This window comes from Carassius gibelio, chromosome B7 (assembly GCF_023724105.1).
Source record: "Carassius gibelio isolate Cgi1373 ecotype wild population from Czech Republic chromosome B7, carGib1.2-hapl.c, whole genome shotgun sequence".
Taxonomy (NCBI): Eukaryota; Metazoa; Chordata; class Actinopteri; order Cypriniformes; family Cyprinidae; genus Carassius; species Carassius gibelio.
In genome coordinates, this window is record NC_068402.1 from 25,022,685 (window position 1) to 25,047,408 (window position 24,724).

General features: G+C 37.3%; 1 protein-coding gene across 4 annotated transcripts in view; it reads right to left on the reverse strand.

The window, feature by feature from the left end:
- LOC127962646 (serine/threonine-protein kinase BRSK2-like) overlaps positions 1-24,724 on the reverse strand; it is a 119,905-nt gene that overhangs the window by 28,151 nt on the left and 67,030 nt on the right. For all 4 annotated transcript variants that reach the window (XM_052562275.1, XM_052562274.1, XM_052562277.1 and 1 more), the window contains exons 3-5: positions 9,355-9,440; positions 7,482-7,622; positions 2,082-2,198 (exon numbers count right to left, since the gene is read on the reverse strand). In XM_052562275.1, the coding sequence (XP_052418235.1) occupies positions 2,082-2,198; positions 7,482-7,622; positions 9,355-9,440 (344 nt within the window). The remainder of the gene's footprint in view (positions 1-2,081; positions 2,199-7,481; positions 7,623-9,354; positions 9,441-24,724) is intronic.

Below are 24,724 nucleotides of genomic sequence, written 5' to 3' on the forward strand. Positions count from 1 at the left end.
TTCAGCCTACATCAGTATACATCTGTACATTCTTTTGTAAATGCATCTATGACACCTCTTTGTAAAGACGCTTGAATGCCACTTCTGAAGCGCTTCTGTGCCACCTTTCCAGTTTATTATTACTTATAAAGCACATATTCTGAAGTTTATTGAGGCCAAATTCGTAGTTAATGGTTTGTTAATAGCGGTTTACTGTTAGTTTACAATACCTAATGTATTAACTAATATGAACTGAAACGTATTGTAAAGTGTTACAAAAAAATAAAAAATAAAAAATCATATTTAGCAATAGTATATTTGGTTTACTCTTTAAAAATCAATCACCTGTGACAGGGCATTAAGTTAATTGCTGTGACATTACAGCGCTACTCCCTAGCAGTCAAAATGTTTAGAAGATCATACTGAGAAATTCACATGTGCACTACAAACAGATACAGCACTCTCCACCTCATAATGGTGCAAACTAAACCACAATAAACACTGAGATAAAAATATTTCTGCAGAAGCCTGATTTATGTCTGTATGTCATGGATATCCCCAAAGATAGGAACATGAGGGAGGATTGATATGGCAAATCAGGGAAGCTACAGGGGGTGATTAAGCTATTGTGCAAAGACCCTGATGGAGAGGAATTACTCATCTAGTCCAAGATGTGGTTCATGATTTTTTTGAAGATATTTTTTCGTTATTCCTCAAGCGCTGTTGGTCTGACTGGAGGGAAGCTGGTTAAAGAGTCAAAAACTGTGAAATAAACTCTTTTTCTTTTGACATTAGCATGTTTTTCACTGTGAGCTAATCTGACTTTGTGCTAGTTAGCTAGTGCTGGCTATGCCTCAGAGAGCAGAAGTGGCAAAGAAAGGTTTCTTTGATGTTATTATCAAACTTGCAAGCTTAGGGGACCCGGAGTAATGGTCCAAACAGGACCAGCGGTACTAGGGAATTTTGCACTGTACTGTGGGTAATCTAGTTTCACATGAATGAAGGTTCTGGAGGGGGGATCTAATTAAATTGACTGGATTTCCAAGCAGCCTTGGACGTTTTTATGTAACCACCCCTTCACTCAAAATTACCATTGGGTTGCAAACATGGCAGAGACTTTTCAGAACTAAATCCATTCCAAAATTAGGTCAGCCCATCTGCTAAGCAAGGAACGAGCCTCAGATACAAATGAACGAACGCCTGGCACAGAGATATGCCTGGGAGGCTCTGTGTTGGTCTTCCGTTCACACGTAAGGGGTCTGCCCCTTTCAAATTCAATTGGAGTCCATTAACCGTGGTAAACAGAATACATTTGTGTCAAGCCGACAGCATACGAGGAGGCTAAAGATGAATGTGTTTAATTAAAAACTGTCATATCTGTGCCTAGAGTTTGGAAGTCGCGATCAATAATTACAGCATGCCTCCATCGGAGGAAACCATCAAAGCCGTAGCACCATCTTAGTGCTGGCTAATAAGAAGCAGAAGTACTCAGACTAAAGTCAAAGCCATGGTCTGGTCAATCAGGGCGGATTTTAAATTCTTGATTAATCCCCATCTGTGCTAATATGCTCTGCTCTATGGCACATAGCCCACTCGTTTTCATTGATAATGGTGCCTCTAATGGCATGCATTACACATTCACAGGGACTATGAAAGCTTGAGTGAGGTCAAGCAATCATGTTCATATTTTCTAGCGGTTCAGGAAGTGACTCAATGTTAGACTTAGTCCTTCAGATATAGCTATCAGTTGTTAATATGGAGCCATTTCTACAGTTATATTCATAATGAAGCATGCAAATGGCAAGTGGTGCATTTGTGCATTGGACTATTCATGGAGTGAATGCACTATTTTTCAACTCACGCATCTCTCAATATCATCTCAAGATGATGCTATTCTTCTCAAAAGCCATTTAATGTGAAGGGACTTTCTATACAAATCACAACATATGATTGGTATTTTGATCTGAAGATAATTAAACGGTTGCATGAGCATGCACAATTTTTACAAAATTGTACCCAATTATGAACGTTTCCCCTTGTTTTATGAAAAACAGGTTTCACGTATACTGGTAATTGTTGCAGGAAGAAGGAGCGTGACTTACCCACAGCTGGTTTCTAAGAGACTGTCTCCAACTTGTAGAGAAGCCATGCCAAAGTCTGCTATCCTGATGTTATTCTTCTCATCCAGCAGCAGGTTCTCCGGCTTCAGGTCTCTGTGGCTATAAAAAAACACGAGAAAGAAAATGTTTAAGGTATAATCATCTACTCATTAGCAGCTTTCTCAGTGTCTGTAGGTTTCTCTAATATTTTATTCTGTAAGTGTCAATGGCCTGAAGAATGAAGAAAATTATGAAGAAAAAGGAAGAAAAAGACTTATCCTCCATACAATTTCTGCATTATTTCTCAGAAAATAAATATTTTTAACAATAGTGTTTCATTGGTTATTTACATTTAAAAAAAAAATATTTGAAAAAGAAAACTTGTAGTTCACTCACAAACCTCCAATGGACACATGGATCTACACAAATTTTGTGTTCATTTTTTATTAAATGATCCAGCTTAACTAGATAATTATTCCTTGTTTAAGTTGCCAGTATCAGACTCAGCCCCAAATCTCTATTGATCAGACATCATGGGAAACATCTTGATTCCTTGTACCACTGTGAAATCCTCTGATCCGGCGATAAAAATTCAGAGCTTTCTTTGCCAGTGTCAAGAAGCGAAGCCTCTTTCATCCTGAGCGGGAAAGTGATCGAGGAACACAAGATCATTTTAGGCTCAAGAGATCAAAAAGCAGCTTGTACATTTCTAAAAACGGCTGATCGTGACCTGTGAGCCAATATGCATTTACTGAAGCTTATCATTTGGGATGGTTTGGCAACAACAACTAGCCAGTAATTGTTGGTGGGACAGAAACGTGACTTGAACCAGAAATACTGTCCTCCTGCTTCTGCCGCAATAGCTACAACTGCACCGAAGCAACCCTAACGGTTCTGAGAACTCATCAACCACCTGCAACCACAGTAAACAACATCAGAAATAAAAACATCTGCCAGGGACCTAATTACTCGATCAAGAGATAGGAAGACAGTCAGAGAGGGACCTTGTCAATATTATCCATGCATGGTAGTCAACTCTCAAGCACCACTACGTCGTCACAATCAGTAGATTATTAGTAGTAAGTGTAGGTTTTACACACCACACATTTCCATTTTTAAAAGGTTCTGTATGTTGGAGATGATGCAGAAAATGTGACTGCTGGAAGCACCAGCTATAAAAGACCTGGTGTCTCCTAACCCAGTGATAACAAAGTTATTTCAAAGGTTAAACACAGAGCAGCAATGAAGTTCTTTACTAAAACGATTGATTTATCTTTCCCATGCCAAGGCAACCAAGGAGAAGGAGGAGCTCTCGGTAATGGAAAGATAGCATGGGGGTCCCGGTCAATACTGGTGTGTGTTTACTGAGAGGCTTTTCTGATTAGCTGCCAGTGAGAGACTGAATGGGTAAAGCAGGGCCGACTGAATGATCTCTGGGTATCAGGAACTGCAACTATTGCGGCACACAATCATAAACATCCTTTTAAAATAAACTCATCTGTTTGTTTTAAACCATGTAACCAGGTGCTGTACAATTCAAGCCTGCAAATACACTATAAAAACATAACCTAAAGCCATTTTGCTGTTTGGTCTCTCATTATAATGACTTAAGTGCAAGGAAGTTTCATTATAAGATGTCTAATTATGAATGTTCTGGATGAAAAGGCATCAAAATGATGAGAACAGCTTCAGGAAGGAGACTCTTTGATCTATATGACAAACTAGTTACCAAAACATTGGTAACTAGTTACCTCAAACACTGGACTCTTCCCATTTCTTCTTCCTTCGTAAAGTGCAAATGGCATTTAACAGCTTTTAACATTTAACCCAACAGGCCTTCCATTCCGCTCACATTAGTTTGCTTTTTCTCTAGTCTTCCATCACTACACTTTACTTACTGTAGATATGGAGCTGTGTGAAATGGATGGCCATTATCTTCCCTGACAAAGCACACGTTCATGGAACCAATAAACACAATCCCTTCTTGAGGAGAGCACTAGTTTCCCGCTGTGTCATTGCTGTTATGGCCTAATGTTCCTATAAACAGTTCCTTTAGAAGTAAAGGTATAACAGATCCTGTAAACATTTGTGCTTTAAAATGACATACTGTTACTACATAACACAACTGAAATAAGTCTAACAGGGATATTCCACCCCAAAATGAAAATGTTGTCATTAATCACTTTACCCCCATGTCGTTCCAAACCCATAAAAGCTTCATTTGTCTTTGGAACACAATTTAAGATATTTTGGATGGTAACCAGGAGTCTTGGGACTGTCCCATAGACTGCCAAGTAAATTAGTCTGTCAAGGTCTAGAAAAGTATGAAAAGCATCATCAGAATAGTCCATCTGCCATCAGTGGCTCAACCGTAACATTATGAAGCAACGAGAATATTTTTTAAATGTGAAGAAAAAGAAAAAAAAAGAATGACTTTATTCACGAATTAGTCTCCTCTGTCTATCCCAACATCACCATGGCACCATTATGGAGAATATGAGCTATACCTTGGCAGTGTACAATCTTCTGTGTGAGCCGCGCCACAAATTATGGAATAAAGTCATTATTCCTGTTTTATTCGTGTACCAAAAGTATTGGCATCGCTTTATTACGTTATGGTTGAAAAACTGATGGCAGATAGACTATTCTGACAATGCTTTCCATACTATTCTGGACCTTTTACTTGGCAGACTATGGGACAGTTACAAGCCTCCCGGTTTTCATCCAAAATATCTTAAATTGTGTTCCGAAGACGAACAAGGCTTTTACGGGTTTGGAACAACATGGTTAAGTGATTAATCACAAATTTTCCTTTTGGGGTGGAGTAACCCTTTAAATAGACAAAAAAAATGTTTAAATCAAATACACTGACAGTACAGCTGGTGCAGACAAAACACTGCTTTCACTTTCAATGTCTTTCAAAAAAAAAAAAAAAAATTCCAGCGAACAGAAAAAGTCCGAATATAAGAACCTTGTGGCAGAAACACAGATCACAGGCATTCACATCAAATGAAATATGTTGTCTACACTGACTGAGGTCCATTTGTTGAGGTTTTAATGGCCACCAATCTCTCACTGTGCCTTTTTCTCTTTGTGTCCTCCTAATTTTTATGTCACATGTATCTCTGTATGCACAGTTCATACTTTAAATCATTGAAATATTCCAGCCAATGACTACTGTCATAAAAAAGCTGTTAATCTTGGAACTGAAGTTAAGAACCAAATTGCTCTTTGGTGTTCATCACAACCTGCATAGGCTACTCATTTAATTCAACCCCAATGTGAAATCCAGACTGCACCGCTGACCTCTATGTCTGTCTTTTATTCTAGAATGGAGCAGCAACGTTACACAAATGCACCCAATCATCAAATCAGCTCTCACAAATTCAACTTCCAACAGGGAAAAACGGCCCTCAAACTGCTAATGCATGTCGTCAGGAGCGTTTCTCATAAAATGCACCAATATTCCCATTCAGACACTGGCGCCTGCTTACATAAACAGAATCCCCATGTGAGGCCCAGTTACTTGGACAGGAGTTAACTCAGTTTTTTCTTTTACCTGTATAACAACCATGTGTACCTGACAGCACTTATCATGTAAAACACTGAATAATTGACAGGCTTGATTCAGACTTTAGTCTTTCTGCCTATCCTCGCAGTGGGGCCAGAAAGCCATAATTTTTTCACTGTGAATACAGTGATAGCAGAGGGCCATCAACTGAGCATATTATCTGTGTGAGGTTTCAAACCCCAGAGAGGAAAATGGCTGCGAACGAGCAGAGGAGAGAACAAGTGATGCCTCCCTGCTATGCTGTTTATTCAGTGCTTTCCATCACCTATTGAGAAAGGCCTTCAAACCATCCATCAGCTAGTTGAGCTGTGCTGGAAGCATGTGGCATTCTTCATTAGGCTGTGCGCCTGCTGAAATGCATTGTAAACAGATGCAAATATTGTGCTAATGGCTGCCCCTTCAGTGCATTAGTATATTAGCATATGAAGAGGCTATGGTTGTGAGAATTCAAACAGAAACATTATTAGCATTAGCAATAGCTCTTAAAGTAGTGAAAAGTTGATGTACTTTTAAATGAAAGTACATTTAGGACTACAGCAGAAAACACAAGCTGCCATCTAACTGTTTAATTTGATACTGTTCTGATGTATAATTTATGAAGTTCCGTAGATTAATACTATGTTAGTCAGACAGCTTCAAACTTGTTGAAAAAGGATTATTTAATGTTTTTTAATTAGTAAGTAAAATTTGAGAATCCACTCTTTTTTCCAACACAATGTAAGTTGTATCCTAAAGCCGCAAAATAAAAACTTCAGGAAAGAAATCTTCATGAAAATCTACATGAAAACAATACAAAATTCCAAAAATGTATCACATTAAGTATCAATATTTCAGATTCTGTATCAATCATGAAATGTTAACTTATTAGTACCACATTAGTCAAGTTAAAAATTAGTATCTAAAAGTAAATAAAAATGGTAATCCAAACATCAATGATAAAAAAAAGAAGAAAAAAAAGAAAAAAGATTTGCTTTATTTAATGAAATAAATCAAATAAGTCTTTTTCTGCCTTGATCCATCAACAACAGAAGTTGAATGATCTACTCTTTCATTAACAAAACTGAATTAAATTCTTTTGAAATACCTTTGTAAAATGCCCCCATTCTTTGTGTTTTTGGGGTAGGTCACCTCATTACCACACTACGCTTCATAATTACTGCATCGTTTGTATAATTGCTTCGATAATGAGAACCTAGGTTGCAGTGAAGATGAAGGATTTGTTCAAACTAGTTAAAAATTTAGGGAGCTGTATATGAAAGCAAAAACCTTCATTATTTGCTGTTGTACAGTTAACTGAAACCCTCTCGGCAGAAGTCAGAAAAGAATGAGAGAAAGGATATAGAGAAAATTTGAGCACATTTTTCATTTATATCTCAGAAATGTGGAGAGAAAGGGCTTGAGGATACACTCTGTGATAAAATACGGTGCTTTTCTGCAGTTGCACTGGAGGGGAGCTATCAATCTTTGACCCAGAAAGTGTGTGTGAGTGTGTGGCTTGAAACAAATGTGCAAAATAGTAATATCTCAATATAATGTTATTACCTATTCAATACAAAGCTTAGTAATAACTGAAAAATGCCTCACTTGAGATGGCTTTCACCATAAATAATAAATGAGACAACAGCAGTACAACACGCCGGACAACAACAGCTGATGGCTATACACTACATGATGTATGAAAATAGATACGAATTTTAGCAGCAACAAAACCAACACATTTGACTTTCTTGAACTAAACTAATGAGTGTGCCGTGCTTTTTGAATGCTCAAAATGAAGGATTTTGATTTCCTATAAATCAGACTGAGATCTTAACACGATCCAGAACTCTTACCATATAGAGTGACTGTGACAGAAGTCCAGCGCTGAGATGATCTGTCTGAAGAACTTCCTGGCCTCTTTGGGTGTTAACCTGCCCTTCTTTACCAGGTAGTCGAAGAGCTCTCCACCTGACACATGCTCTAGAACCAAATATCTGTGGAAGAAAAGCAGTGGAAGTAAGAAACCCTGACCCACTGCAGCTTTGAGACTCCCAGGACAGGTCTTTTATCATGTCAATCGCTTTTGAAAGAAGTCTCTTATGCTCATCAAGGCTGCATTTATCTGATCACACATATAGTGAAAACAGTGATATTGTAAAATAGTATTACAATTTAAAACAACCACTTTACATTTGAATATTTTTCAAACGCAATTTATTCCTGTGATGACAGAGCTGAATATTCAGCATCATTACTCCAGCCTTCAGTGTCACATGATCCTACACATCTAATATCTAATATGCTGATTTGCTGCTCAAGAAATGATTTTTCATGAAAAAAAAATAAATAAATAATAATAATAATAATTTTTTGTTAAAAAACAAAAGCCTTTGTCAGGTTTAACCAATGTAACAAACAAATAAAAAATGCACCCATTTTGACTCTTGAAATGTATGGTAGTGTACTCCAGTGGTCTGAGACCGCTGATGAAAATGCTTCTATTTAAAATTTTATACTGAAAACAAAATAATTAAAGGGATAGTTCACCCAAAAATGGTCAAAGTCCAGAAAGTTAGTAAGGACGCTGTTAAAATAGTCCATGTGACATCAGTGGTTCAACCTTATTTTTTTTTAGCTACGAGAATACTTTTTGTGTGCAAAACAATCTGTGTCAGAATGCCAGCTCCTGCGTCAACAGCATCACATGCATGTGTTGTGCTAGGCTCATGAATGCGCATCGAAGACTGACAGGAAAGAGAAGAAATTGTTGAATTAAGTCAGAATTATTGTTTTTGTTATGCGCAAAAGGTATTCTCGAAGTTTCATAAAATTAAGGTTGAACCCTTGATGTCACATGGACTATTTTAACAATGTCCTTGCTACCGTTCTGAGTCAGTTGCTTTGCTGTCTATGGAGTGCCAGAAAGCTCTTGGATTTCATCAAACATATCTTAATTTGTGTCTTATAGGTTTGGAACGACATGACGGTGAGTAATTAATAACAACATATTCATTTTGAGTGAACTATCCCTTTAATTATAACTTTTACTAACAATTTAAAATTTTTTATAATCTATTAAACATCATAATATTTGTGTTCGGTTCGGTGTTATAAATGGGAAGTAAATAAATAAACAAATACACCCTACATTTTCAATGTAGTATCAGACTGTTGGATCCCACTGCATTTGAGTGAATGTGTAAATGTGTGCGAAATGTCTTCCTGCAATCGGCCTGTCTGATGGGCAAACACATTTATGTCATACTCACGCATTTATGTATTCATGAGATAGACGCAGACTCCCATTCACACGCAGTCACATTTGAACACACACACAAACACACTCACTGACACACCAGACGTCTGATTTATTAGTCGATTAAAGGATTTTCTCATGCGATTACCTGTCAGCGTTATTTAAATTAAAGATGGATTCGTACTTGATTTGTGTGTAAAAATGTTCATAGGCAAATACTTTACGTGCATGCGGCCCATACATCTGTGTCATCTGAATATTAAGAAAACAAATTCCTCAGCTGCATCCATGGTGGCTCCTTTCTCAATTATTGAAAACGACATTAAGCCCAGCCACTGGAGCGCACGCACATATCCATGGATATCAGCGCGTCTGCTCTTCCGTACAGATACTGAGTTTACCAGCCACTTATACACACTCTGATTATACATTGCATGATGCATGGATAAACAAAAATGGTGTATACTCACAAATATTTCTTATTTTCATAAACGTCGTGCAACTTCAAAACATGAGGGTGTTCTATGAGCTTCAGAATAGCTATTTCTCGTTCCACCTGTAAAGACAATGAGAGAAAAAACAATTAGAATGGTTTCAGTTTTACATTCAGTAGCATAAGGTCAGAGTAAAACACGAGGAGACAATGGCAATTACAGCCTCTGGTTAGTCTGTGCTAGCAGAATGATGTTGTATTGTATTTATCTTGCCTAGCCATGCATAATTAGCATCCCAACACTTTCATTAAGTGGTTAACCCGTTAATCACTTTTTGGCAAGTAGAAAATAAACAGAAGACAGTGGATGGAGGAAACATACAAGTGCAAGTGCCTGGCCTCACGACAAGATTCCTTTGATGAAGAGTTCAGAAGAATTGTAAGTAGACAGGACTCTAATTGCATTCGTCTTTGGAAAGGGATACAGCAGCATGATATGGTGATCCATCATCACAGCTGTCACAAAGTGTCCCACATTAGATTTTGAGAGGTGGTAATTAGCGAACATACAGTGCTTCACCGATGCGTTGACGTGTTTTGTTGTTTTAGGGAGTGTACACTCCTGCTGCTGCCGTGGGAAAATCCATCTCTTGTTGCTTTGGGGGAGCACCAGAAATAATTATACTTCATTATCGGTGGGAATATGGGAGCAGCTAATAAGGATAATCCCACACTAATGAAAGCTGCATTGCTGAAGTCGACGCTGCATGAAGTCTCCCATCATACACCTGCTCAGAGACTAACCTTGTACAGTGTCCAAGTGAGCCACAATCCTATTAGACCCAATCACCTTTCATTTGTGCACAGCCAATCAATACTCTACGGAGCAAAAACAATTATAGAAGCAGAGGTGTTATGAACCGAAGGGCAATGTTCTGGTCCGGACTTATAGATGCAAACATTATAATTTGTCGATTTGTAGCACTGAACATGTATGGTGGATAACTGTTGGGTACTTTTCTTTCACAATGTGGCCAAATTAATATATTTATAAAAATAAAAAAATAAAATAAATAAAATAAATGAATGGGATATTAAAGTGGATAAAACTGTTGCCTCACAACAAAAAGGTCCTGGCTTTTATTTTAGCATCACTGACATACTATTATAGCTTTAATATTAGTCTGAATTATTTTTATATTTTCCATTTTCATGTTAATTTGAAAGTCTATTTTATTTTAAAGTTTTTTTCTTTTAATTTATAAAAGTTTATCTTATTTTCATGTTTGTTTGTTTTTTTGTTGTGTTTTTGTCATATGTATCTATTAATTGTATTGTGTTTTAATTTTAAAAACATCAAGTTTAACTAAATGAAAATGCTTCCTTGGCAACTAGCCAAAATAAAAGCTATTTTTAAATATTTTAGTCCAATTAACATTTGTTTTATTTCAAGTATATATTTATTTACTTCTTACTTGCATACTTACTAGTTTTAGTTCATATACAAACCCTGATTCGAGTCCGGGTGGGATTCATACTGTAGGACAAGCGGTTTGGAGAATGGATGGATGGATGTAATAAGGGTATGTTTTGTAGTGAAGAAATGCATACACAGGCACAATTTGTTTCTCTGCAAAACTAATTTCAAGACTTGAGGGCAAAATGTAGGAGCATGACAAATATAAAGTGTCAAGTGACTCCAGACTTTTTACTGGTGGGATACATTAACACCATCATAAACATCCAACATGATTACAGATGGAGTTAGACTCAGATCTAAGAGCAGAAGCACAAACACACACGGGTCTTTCTTTGGGCTCAATCACCCTGTTCCATACAAACACTATCTCTCTGACCATGTGGCTGCAGCCTTTCTTCTCCACATCTCTTATGTCACTCCAAAACCAGAACAAGGCCGACCCAAGTAAAGAGAGAGAGAGAGATGTCAATTTATCACCATCAAAGCCCCAGTTCTTCAAAGGTCTATCACCTGGACCTCTGCAACAGTGCACAAAAAAAGCTAAATAAATAATGAAATATTTCATTCTTTAATCTGTATCTCACTGACTGCCTTACATATCAATCCCTGTCATGGCAAGCTTCTCTTAACATTTCTTTCTTGTTCTCACATTCTCTCAGTGTTTTTTTCTTTATTTAGCAGATGGCTTTGAGCTCAACTTTCATGAACTATAGAGAGAGCTTCTCCCTGATCTATCACAGCACATGGTCTTTCTCATTGGGTTTACACAATCACTGTAATCATTCAGGGGCAGGATGCTTCTTTCTGCTCCTGGAAGAGCCTTTGATTATTCCCTGTGCTGCCACCGCTAGTCTCATGCACCTGCATTATGTGTCCTTGCCAATTTGGAAAGAACAAATTGCTTATGAAGCATCTTCTGTGCTGAGACCTAAAATTAATATGTGCTTGAAGTGAGCGCAAAGGCGAAAAAATGCTTAATGATCGCATATTAAATAGAACAGACTTTCTGTATGATCAGGTTTCTCCCGCAGGCCATTCTTGGCCCATGTCAGACCTGCTTTGTCACATGATAATGGCGGGATATATTCCTCCAATGTTAGCCCTCAGAATAACATGACCTTTTCTAAATGAATAAGTAACAGGCCCAACAAATAAGGAACAATGACAGAGCTCAAGTGTGTGAGTATGTGTGTTTGAACTGGTTGGGAAAGTAGATTCGTTTTTTCTACTTTTCATTGATTTCTACTGTTTTTAATGAGCTGATGATATGTTTCATTCCAAAACCCTTACAATCTTTACTGAATTTTTACATTAAAAAAGAAATGTCATTCCAAACCAGAGTGACTTTCTTTCTTCTACAGAACACAAAAGAAGACATTGTGAAGAACATTTTTGGACCCCACCAATGTTATTTTAGTATTACTTTAATATTATTAATATTTGTTTAAAGTACTTATTTATATTACTTAGTAATACATATACAGTGCATGCTTAAGTATTATGCAATTTGATATTCTGGTCATATTTTTTTCCCATTTTTCAGCACAATTTACCAAACCGCATAATTCTAAATAACTACTATTTCACGAGTTCACATCTACGTATATTAATTCAGTAAGGTTATGCGTATTTGGCGTGCTGTCCGGGTGGAGGGCTCCGAGCTCGGGATGTGGCCCGAACCCAGAGTACTCCCCCCGGTTGTGGTAAGAGTAGATGGATCTATAGTGAGGAGAATGGGGTGGAGGAGGGATGCTGAAAACTGTCAATGAACAGAGGTAGGTTCTGCTGTTATTTATGCCTTGTCATGAGTTGATTACTGATTGGTCTCCACTTGTGTTAATCAGGTTAATGAACTGCGACTGCTTCTCCCTTTGTTATAAAACTACATTAATTTAGCATTTAATAATTTCTAAGTCACACTATGTATATGTTCATTAAGCTGCTTTCCTCATCAGTGTGGGATATTTCAGGTTCTGTTACGCTCATGGGGACATTTGGCCCTCACAGTGTAGGCAAAACATGACCCACACACACACACACACACACACACACACACACGCACACACTCACTCATCCGTCTACAGCAGGTGCAAAGCTGTGCTGGCACAGACAGGACGAGGGAGATCCAAACATACACCATTTACCTGCACATCAGATCTCTGCCAAACAGCATTTGTGATCAGGATAATGGAGACTTCATCTTATCAACAAACCCCAGTTAACCTGTCTGAATCCAAATGAGTTAAATCCAACTCTAATACAGAGTTAACACTTACAGCAAGTCAAATAAACAGAGACAGCAGCAGCAAACCCGGTATTTGTTATGAATTTAATGATCCAATAAACACACACACTTCTGATTATGCGGACAGATAGGAGCAGAGCAGTGATCTGCATTATTTCTCATTATAAAAGAGGAGACCGGCTCACCCCAGTGCCCTTTTTCATTGAGTTTCCATGTTTAACAATTAGCACCACTGTAACAGCATCTTTCTTGCCAACAAAAGTGATTATCAAGTGATTAATTTCCCTAGAGAGAAAGATTTCAGTTTGGGTATGACATAAAATTACAAGGTTAAATGGCCACAAGTCAATGACATTAATGACATTGATGTATTTGGTTTCAATTGATAACACGCAGCACTTTAGACAGGAAAGAGATTTCATTTCTCCACTGGCTTTGAGCAGAGAGGGAAAAAGGAATGACTAATCCCGGATATTGAGAGAGCAAATGGGAAGAGAATTTAATTAAGAACCTACCTTTGTTAATGGATTAAACATTATTTATTATGCCCAATTATTGTGTGATTTCAGGTTGCAGATGGTTTGTTGATGAATGCTATTAAAACTGTACTTGTGTGGATGGTCACACAACACACAGCAAATGAATGAAAGCAGATAGATCTCATGTTCTCACAGCTGGGACTGGGACACAACTCCAGGGTATTGGAGAGGCATCAGATTTTACCCAATAACAGCACATTTAACCACACAGCTGTCTGTTGTTGTGTTGAAAGGTTTGGTGACATGTTATGCGTGACTTTAGGAGTGTTTGGAACAATGTGTTTTATTGGCAATTTGTATAAGTGTGTGCGTGAAGACCTCATAAAGTGATGATGAGATGGAGGGGGAGGTGTTTGCCTCTTGTCTCCAGAGCTCTGCTGTTCTGTCCAAACTCTACAGTGCCCACTGGCTGAGCAGCCCTGGCACACACACACACACACACACACACACACACACACAACCAGTCATTCTTACCCATACATAAACGTGCATTCACAAACAATTTCAAGCAGAGTGAAAGGGCGACACTAATTTGCAGTGACGAAACAACTGGAAGTCATATGCTGCAAATTAGATTTTGGTGATTTCTAGAAACATGAGTAACTATGAGCAGGGATGTATGACATATCAGCAGTCACAGTGGAATTGCCCAATAAATATGACTTTTTAAAGTCTCAGCTATTGTTTCAATAAGTAAAAAGCTGCTATATTTAAGCTTATAAATTAAAGCCAAATGATCATGGGATCCAGATTATTGGAAAACGTCCATATTAATGAGCGGCTAATGTCGATGGAAATGCATGATGCACCACCTGAAATGTTTGGATACACGAGTCATACAGAAACACCTATAATCAACCAAAAGCACAGACACTCGCTGACCCCCAGGGTTTAATTGCTGTCAGCGTGAGCGCGACTTTACACGTGACACACCATCACCTCTCCTTCTGCCAGTTCCCTTATCTATTCATCAGATGCCTCTTTCCTCCAATCCATCTTAATTCCTCAAGCTCTCTCACAAGACACTCACTTCCCAATCAAAGCAATGGAAGAGCAGGAGATGAAAAAAAAAAAAAAAAACAGAAAAGCGGAAGGAAAGCATTCAAGTTGCACTTCTTCAATAAAGATGGAGGCTGTTCAGTAGCAGCGGTCCTCCTGGGAGCTGCTGTGGCTTTGTAACTAATTAACTCAAACACATGTGGAAACAGACACTTGAGCACGAGGGGGAGGAGGGGGTTAAAGCAGCAGACCTTAACGTCTCACCGAAGGCTTAGACAAGGAGCACTGGGAGGCATATCATGGCTTAGCTAATACCTCCAGAGACACACCGTACAGGATATCGGTGGATATTAAACACAATTGCCATCCCTCGGTGATAGCCAATCCATCTACACAACCAACCAGCAGCTGTGGCTCCAATCAAATCCATCAGGTGTGAGTAGGTCTGAAAATGGCTGGATGGCAAATGAGTGAAAGCTTAGTGGAAAGGGGGAAAGCAGAACAACAGGAAAAAGAGGACAATGAAATGCATAATTAAAGGTGGATTTTTTTTCCACTAACAGGACAAAAATGTCAAATATAAATGCTGAAAGTGAGTTAAGTAGTATCCAAACCAGGTGAATATAAATCTGGAAAAATTTAGAAATGTTGGTGGTTCCAAGGCTATACCAGGTGAGCTACTGAGCAAGTTTACCATGTCAGAAAAGCTATTCAGGTGGAACCGATTGTGCAATACAAACATCAAAATGTATTAGTCTATGGTAAAAGCATTTTGAGGTCATAACACAGCATAACAAAATTTAAGGATAGTTTCAGAATCAAACATTGAATTAAAAAACACTACTTGTTGACCACTAATTTGAATATTAAAAAAATGCAAAGTTCATTTTTTAAAAGCTGTTTGAACTGAAATGTGTGTTGGCAGTGTGTTTACGCAATTACCCTATAATGGTAAAAATCCACCCAGTGTTTTTTATTGGTTTATTTATTTATTTATATAATTTATCACAGACCCTCTATGAGTGAGCTGTAACAGTCCGCCATCGTTTCATTTTCATTAAGACCCTAAAGAATCATATCAACTTGTGGAAAATGGGCATCTGATAACCCCTTTAAAACAGTCCATGTATCGGTGGTTCAACTGTAATTTTATGAAGCTACAAGAATACTTTTTGTGCGCAAAAAAAAAAAAAGGACTTTATTTAATTATTTGTATTTTTTCTGGTCAATCAATCAAAAATATCCTAATTCATGTTCCGAAGATGAACAAAAGTCTTACGGGTTTGAAACCACATGAGGGTGAGTAATTAACAACAAAATTACAGCCCTGCTACCACCTCTTCTGCCACCTGTCTGCCAGAGTTAGGTCATAAAATAATTTAAAATCACCTCAGGGGGATGAATATTTCATTCAGTAGGAAACAATGGAAACACATCCAATAAGTACATTTGTACATGCACACCAAAAAAAAAGTAATGTGACTAAATAATCCACACAGGAAATTGACTACTATCAACCCCCCCAGGAGTTTGTAAGTGTTTTGTTTCTAAACCAAAAAAATAAATAAATCACATTTATCCATTTATTTTTTTGGAAATAAAATTCACAGCACAGACAGAAACCTAACTAGTGTTTACAGCAACAGTTCACACAGAATGCTGTGTTATTTTAAAGGGATAGTTCACCTAAAAATGAAAATTCTTCCATAATTTACCTACCCTCATTCCAAACTATGACTGGTTGTTTGTATGACTTTCTTCTGCAGAACATAAATATATATTTGTAGAGTGTTGGTAACCAATGAATGTTGGTGACCACTGACCTTTATTAAATAGACAAAAAAACGGACATTTGTAAAAATATGTTTCAAAGACAAAATAAATTCATACAGGTTTTTGTTTAACATATAATTTTTTAATAAATGACATGTGGATGTCCCAGAGATCTTGGTTTTCCATGAACAGCTGTACAGTAGTGAACGCAGAGCTACAGTATAGCACTAAGTAAGTAAGGCTGTTCCACACACCTCATCCCATCCTTTCAAACACTTCCAGTCTAAAGAGGCACCTGAGTGACTTACTAAACCAGCACTGCTGACATCCAAGAGATCCTGGCCACAGATTTCTGTCTCAGGTTTGAACAAGAAAAAATGTTTCTGCACGCAATCCTGTTGGTCTTGCTCTGTCCTCTCGTCTGGACCGAGCAGATAACCGCGGCTCTCCATTTGGTAAAAAGCCTCGTTCTGTTCGCAGCCAATCTGCTGCTTGACCCATGACAGACCCGTCGTGTTTGGTCTCACAATGTTCTGTTCCCTTAAAGCCACACACGATGTGTTAGAAATAAAACACAACTTGCTCCAAGGCCACATAAACATAACAGCGTCTGAATATTTATAACTGAAAAGGTTAAATTTCACCCCTAAATTGCTTCAGGAAACCCATTTTAGAGGCGTGTGATTAGCATGTCTCCTATCGAGAAATTGGATTTGGAAATAGAGTGCAGTGAGGCAGACTTTAGGATGATGGGCTGGAGGATCTACGGGGAGAATCCGTTCACTTGGTCCACCGAAGATGACTTTCTGATAGAGTTCCCGTCAATACAGAGTCTCCTGGGAGAATTTCATAAACCATAGCTTTAGTTGAGCTAAACAGTAGACATCACCTCCATGCACATCCTGCTGGTTGTAATGTTGTTGTTTCCCTTAAAGTAAACTTTGCAAATTATATCTTACAGGCCAATGTCAAAACAAGAAACACTGCTTGTCATGAATTCAAATTTATGCACGCACATTTGCATAGGAATATTGGGAGCTTTAAGAGTGCCTAGCCTCAATAAACAACTGCTTTGAAGCCTTTTGACCTTCCAGAAATTAGTTGCCCTGGGCTCAGTGAGGAAGAAATGTGAAAAACTTTGATTTAAATACGAAAGGAATGTGTTTTAATTGATCAAAAACTTCAGTCCGGAGAGGCCCTTCTCTATAAACTCAAAAATACACTCTTGGCATCTCATTGTGCTGCTTTTGACCCTCTTCTCAGTGGAGAACAAGTATACGGAAGAATGCAACCATTTCCCAAGACAAACGAGTGGTACAGTCAATATGCTAAGTCCTCTATTCCTTTTCATTTGGATATTGATGTATGAGATTACAAATAGGGTGGAAAGCTGTCAATTGTGCACTGATGAGAGAAACAAGAAAAAGTGTGTACTCTTGCAGATATGGCAACGTTAAACTGAGCCCAGTTCTGTGGATATAGATTTATGACAGAAGCCATTACATTCACCCTGCCGTGAGCGGGGACACACGCTAAAAGACTCCCGTGCTCCTAGAGAAAAGTAATTATGCTCTATCTTTTGCATCTCTCACTCATCCTGGAGAGACAGCTTGATCTCACACACCAATCACAGCCTCACATGTTGTATTTAAATCAATAGTTCAATGGCGCAGTACTAGTCACAGTTTTGTGCTGTGTGGTCAAGTACAGATTTATTGTACGAAGGAAAAACTGCCCACTGACTCCATTCTGGTTCAGAAAAACTGTAGTGCTGAAGAAGTGCTTAGATATCCCATAAATCATAGCTTACCCATGATACAATGTGTTGAAAACTTACTCTATACTATACACAAGGGGAATAGCAACCATTATAACTGGGAGGATGCATCACGTTCCACTTTTGGGGCAAAAATCATTACATTTTAACAGCTTTGTTTTGCTTGGCTGCAGTGTGAAAAAAAAAAAAAATTAGGTGGCTGCATAAAATGGCTGTTTGAAGGTCAAGAGCAAGATCCTGTCACCAAGCTGCACTGACAGTGTTATTTTGGTATTATGTATATACTATTATAGCATTTAATAATCACTTGAATTAGTTAACAATAATAGTTCACAATAATTATATATACATATATAGACATATAGCCATATAGCCATTCATATCGCAAAGCTGATGGTCGAATATGTGATCTATTTGAATTATTTAGAGAAACAGCCACTTTAAAATGCTATGGAGAAAGTCAAACAGTAGCTTCTTAAAAAAGGCAAAAAATTAAAAGACTGCTGAAAAGAGGTGAAAATATTAATCTGTTAAGAAAATTGATTTTTATTACAACTGTGGAATTGTTTCTTCATTACAAGTGCTATATTGATTAATAAAAAAATAAAAAAGTCCTTATTGACCTGGTAATGATTAATTGTCTAGTCCAAAATTAAATTAAATAGATTAAATCATTATGAGCCTGATAAACTGTTAGGGAGTAATAAATATACAACATCAATGTAAGAAAATGTTAAGTTATACTGACTTCCCATGGCATGTTGAATTAGAACACTCTTTCAAACTAAAGCCTAAGTGCCTAAATAATGGAAAATATATATTGGCCTATATAACTATATATTGGCCAAGTTAACTCTTTATTTTAAATTCCAGTTCCCACTATTAACTATTTGCTAATTAGCATGCATATCACTAGCATATTGGCCGTTTATTGGTACTTATAAAGCACACATTAATGCCTTCCTCTACATGACCATATTTTATGGTATCTCTTAACCCCACCCCATACCTAAACTTAACAACTAGTGCATCTTACTATCTACTATGAAGTAGTAAATTAGCAGTTCATTGAGGGAAAGTCTTAGTGAATATGTTCCCTATTCTAAATTGTTACCATTTCAACGAACTAACAAAGAAACACAACCAACATTGTTGTGATTATGCCATCTAATTCATTCATAAGCCAGGCTGATAAAATTAATAATTACTTCTCAGATCCTTCTTAAGCCCTAAAAATAGACTCCTCAAACTTTCCTTAAGCAAAGCGCTAATGGTAACCTTTCAAGAAAGGTCAGCAATCTGTTATTAGGCTATAAAACTAAAACCGGTTTTTATGTAGACAGGTGTGAAACCATTTTTTAAGTAGACAGATCGGCTAGTTAACGTCACAAAGACATCTTTCACCTTCACATCCTCTCAGGGTGTCTGTGCAATCATAATCATGGAACACAGGTGTCCACGTCAATTGATTTATCTGTCACTGTAGGCAGCAGTGGACATGGACCACAGTTATAAATCTCACATAATGGACATTTTCTCTACTGCTCCTGTCTCAGTGCAGCCATAATGACTTTGGCAAGGAAGGAAGGAAGGTTAAAGGTCACTCAAGGGACCTAATGAAAAGGTAACGGCATTCCTTTATCTTCTCCCTCCTGATTCCTCAGGGCCTTCTCCATTTGATCAGATGATCAGTCCAAGCTGATGCACCGAGTTTAAGACAGAGGGGAATAAGCTCATGGAAAAACACGATTGAGCAGCCAAAACAGTAAACATGTCCCATAAAGTTGATATATCATACTTAATAAAAAACTGCACTGTTATATATTCATTCTTAAACAGTCCCTTATAAGTAATTTATCATTATAAGCAATATACACTTTTGTTTCTACTGTTAAATATTTCTTGAATGATTTATGAATTATCACCTGACACTAAAGACTGGAGTTAGGCCTGCTGAAAAAGTAGCTTTTGCACCATGGGAATACATTAAAATGTAAAATCTATTACAATGGAAAACACAAAATTACTATTGTCTTTACCGTTTTTAAAGTTAACGTTTTTGAGAGACTACTTTCAAAAACATAAAAAAATCTATCCAGATCCAAACTTTTGAACCACAGTGTACTTAAAAGCTGTCTGATAATAAAAGAGAGGTTTTATAATCCTCTGACATTTTTACAGCAATTAAGCTTTTTTTTTTTTTGATGTTTCTTATATAAGAATAGATAAAGGAAGTGACAATTTCTTAGAGAGCTGAATATTCAGATTCTAAATGGACTGAGGGAGGAAAAGCTTTAATGCTGATCAACTTCAGTAGTTCTGAAATTCAAAGACCAAAATCATCCCTAATTAATCACCACCCACACAACTCATAAAACTGTTCACAAATAACATTATTACAGCTATTAAACTCTCCAAGATACTTGATTCTGATCAGTCTGGTCAAACACTGCATTATAAGATCAAATATATTTATATAATGAAAACATATAATGAAAAATAATATAAATAGTCTGTCTCTCTTTCTTCTCATATAATAAAATAATTGAAACTCAAATTAACATTATGTTGATTCATTTATGAACTTGCCATGAAACTTTACATCACAAAATTAAGGTCCACACAAAAATAAAAAATTCAGGTTAATACCTTGTCAGGCTTAGTTTTTGTGATATCCACTGGCTGACTGGACAGTTATCCCCGACAGATTCTGTGCTCAATAACAGTTAAGGATTGACAAAACAAATGCTGCCTGTTCAACCCTAAGTAGAAGCAACTCATAAAACATACATTCATCAATATCAATGCTACTGCTCTATCACTATTATAACCTTGTATAAGGTTCTTCCGGACAGGTAGATCGTTTCTGTAATTACTGTGTGCGTTAAAAATAAATACTGATAAATGAAAAGTAATCAACAACCTGTACCCATTTCTCACTCCAATATGAATGAAAGGCTCAATATAGATAAAAAGCACACAGAGCCTGAGATAGACAGCATATAAATCACAAAAAGGGCAGTAATGTACTTATAGACATTAATCTTTTGAGAGTATGTCCTACTGAAAAAGATAAACTGTATATTAATTAACCTGTCCTCTCACAAATACAAATACTTCATCTTGAAAAACTGTACTAATTCAAACCACATATCTTCATTGAAACAAACGTGTGTTTTATGAATCAAATGAATTGCAGAGTTCCAAGTGTACATCAAATCTCCATTTGTTGCAATCGCAAATGACCAGCTCTGAAAAACAAAAGACAAAAATAAAAAACACTGTTTTGAAGAGCTTGATGAAGTTCACACTGTTCCAGAGGGACAGCACTCAAGATTGTCCCTACCATGCTGTGAACTGAACAAAATAACTATATATCTGGTCACTCAAGCAAGAAGACCTCCAACAAAGTGCTGAGACTTCAGGTCAAAGTTGCACATTAATCATTTGAGAAGGAAGTACACATGAAACAGAGGGAAGATTGAATGTACTGCAGTGTAGGGGTATTACTACACATTAGAAACAATGTTTTGAAGTTAAGAAGGCTTAATGATGGATTTGTTTCTTATAAACACACAGCTTTGCACTTTACAAGATGCAATGCAGTTGTGTTCCACTGCAGTGGATCCTTTGGTGAGCTAGTTATGTAATGCTACTGTACATTTCTTCAAACTCAACTCATTTACATTTTGGATAACCTGAGGGTGAGTACATTTCCAGCATATTTTCATATTTGGGTGAACTATTCATTAAACACTGTATAGGGTAGCTAAAGGTATAGTTGAATTATATATGAACATGAACAGTAATACAGTTACTAATGTATTCAAATGTACTCAGTGCCATAAACTGAAACGCATGATGCATTTCAGTCATTTGTAAAAAAAAAAAAAAAAAAAAAACAGATCACACAGAGAAATAAGATTTTAGCACTTCATGTGTATTGAAGTGAACAGCAGAGAGGCATTGTAACTCAACATAGTAACAATACAGTGCTGGTTTGGGTCATCAATTAACGCAAACCTTATCAAATCAGCTTGGCATCTTCAAAGAGTTATTTATGCAAATTATATGAAGATGCACTGGGCTGGAGGGAAGCGTGTGACAGCCATTTATTTTGCTTTGTGTCCCTCCCTCTGCATGCGATGAGGGAAACATCTCCCTCGCAAACACAAGAATCTACCGTAGAGCGAGGGAGAAGATGCATGATCCATAATCATTCAGAGGAGAAGAGAGAGAAAATGACACCGCTGTCATCAATGGCAGGATAACAGGATTAGAGTCAGCCATCATTAATCAGCCATTCACTCTGCCTCCAATTCTGCCTCTGTGCTGGACTCCAAATCTCATCTTTTATTCCCTCCCTGCTATATTCCCTAACTGGCTTCTTTTTTTTTTTTTGACTTTCTCTATCACTACAAGGACAAAAGTGACTGTCTTCAAAATATATAGTGAGCTATTTTTTATATACACTGTTTATATATTTATGTGTGTGTGTGTGTGTGTGAAAGGCGATAGAATATACAGTTTGCACAGTATAAAAACCATTACGCCTATGGGATGTCCCCACTTTTCACAAAAAAAAAAAAAAAAAGTGTGTGTGTGTGTGTTTGTGACCCTGGACCACAAAACCAGTCTGAAGTCGCTGTGCTATATTTTTTTAGCAATAGCCAAAAAAAAAAAAAAAAAACTTATACTTTATGGGTCAAAATTATAGATTTTTCTTCTATGCCAAAAATAATAAAGATCATGTTCCATGCGATATTGTGTACATATCCTACTGTTTATATAAATATAAAGACCAGAATACCAGAGACAACATTACTATAAAAGGCTACATCAGCGGTTCCCAATTCCAGTCCATGTTCCGAAATGAAGTAAACCCCTGCTCAGGGAGTAGGGAGCAATGAACACAGTGTAGGGATCATATAGATCGGAACAGTTCATTCATGTAGCTTGAGTTACTCATCTGAAACAGGTGTGTTAACTAAGCGAGACGTAAAATATGTGCGCGAGCATTGGAATTGGGAACCGCTGGGCTACCACGTGTCATTAACCAGAAAGAAGTACTATGATAACAGGAAGGAAGACCGAACATGATCTTTACTTAATATCCTAATGATTTGTGGCATAAAATAAAAATCAATCATTTTGACCCATACAGTACAATGTTTTTTTTTTTTGGCTATTGCTAAAAATATACCCCAGCGACTTCAGACTGGTTTTGTGGTTGTTGATGTTTGTCTGCCAGCCTTGCTCTGTGTGCACAGCATGTGTGAATGTGCTAATGACGTATTCTGTCTGTGCGAACCAGGTGTTCAGAGGTATGCAGATATATACGTTGATAGGCAGGTAGGAAAGCTATTTAAAACTCTCGGACCGAGCGTTTTGATTGGATGTACATTTCTTGGTACTACGCCTTCCACAGAATATAATTCTAATCAGAGCAGAGAAATGTACTTTACACAATCAATTTAAACCCTAAACACTAAAAACATCCCTTAGAGCTCTAGCAAACATGAATTGAATTCTGCTTCCAGATCTCTGCACTATGCCTTGTCACTGCCTTACTGCCTCAGTGATCGCATCATTAAGACCTTCATCTATCTCTCATTTCCCAGACTAAAGCGCCAGTGAATGGGGATTAAACAAACACCATCTTAAATCACTTCAGTGCAGCACCATTAGAGAGGCAGTGGTTCATTTGAATGAGAGATCATGGATGGAGCGAACACCACGGGGGGCAGAGCAGGATAAGTCATACCCAGATGTGGAGCTGCTTCTCTGTGTAGGGCGTCACAGTTCATCAGCTCTTCCAGATCATCGCTGTGAAGAGCTGACTCCATATCTCACTCAGCAAAGCATCAGCACCTTACAAACACTAAAGTACTCCAGGTCAGCAAGAGCTAATACACAACTCTGGAGACCAGGAAAGGTTAGAAATAAAGTCTCTCAAGGCTCAAATATAAGGATGTCCTGGTGGCCTGGGGACCATTTGACTTTGGTACATTTGACAAAATAGTCTCTTTTCCATTTGAACCATTTCTGCACTTACTGACTTCATAACTCATAATTCTGATTTTATAAATCACAATTCTGACTTAAAATGAAATTCTGAGAAAGTCAGAATTGTGAGTTTTAATCTTGCAATTCTGTCCGTACAGCTAGCAATCACGAGTTTATATCCTGCAATAATACTTCCATACTTAACAGAAGACAAAAACAAAAAAAATGTTACATAATTTTTATGTTATATAACACAGATATGTACAACCAGTAACAATGATAGCACTCGTTAAGTTTATTATTAAGGGGAAACTGGGAATAACTTTTTGAGCCATTTTGCTCCTTCAATTTGAAAAGGAAAATTATGAGGTAACACCACAAAATGTGAGTTAAATGAATCAACTCTTAGTTTTGACTGCCTGGACAGTACAGTGCATCAGAAAAACATTTTTAAAAACAGACTGTAAATAAGCTAGATTTAAATACTTGAATGGTTGAAATTTCACTCTTTAGGAACCGTGAAGTTAATGGATGGTAATGATAATATTTTTTCAACACAGTTTGGTGCTGCAAGAGGTGTAAAAATTG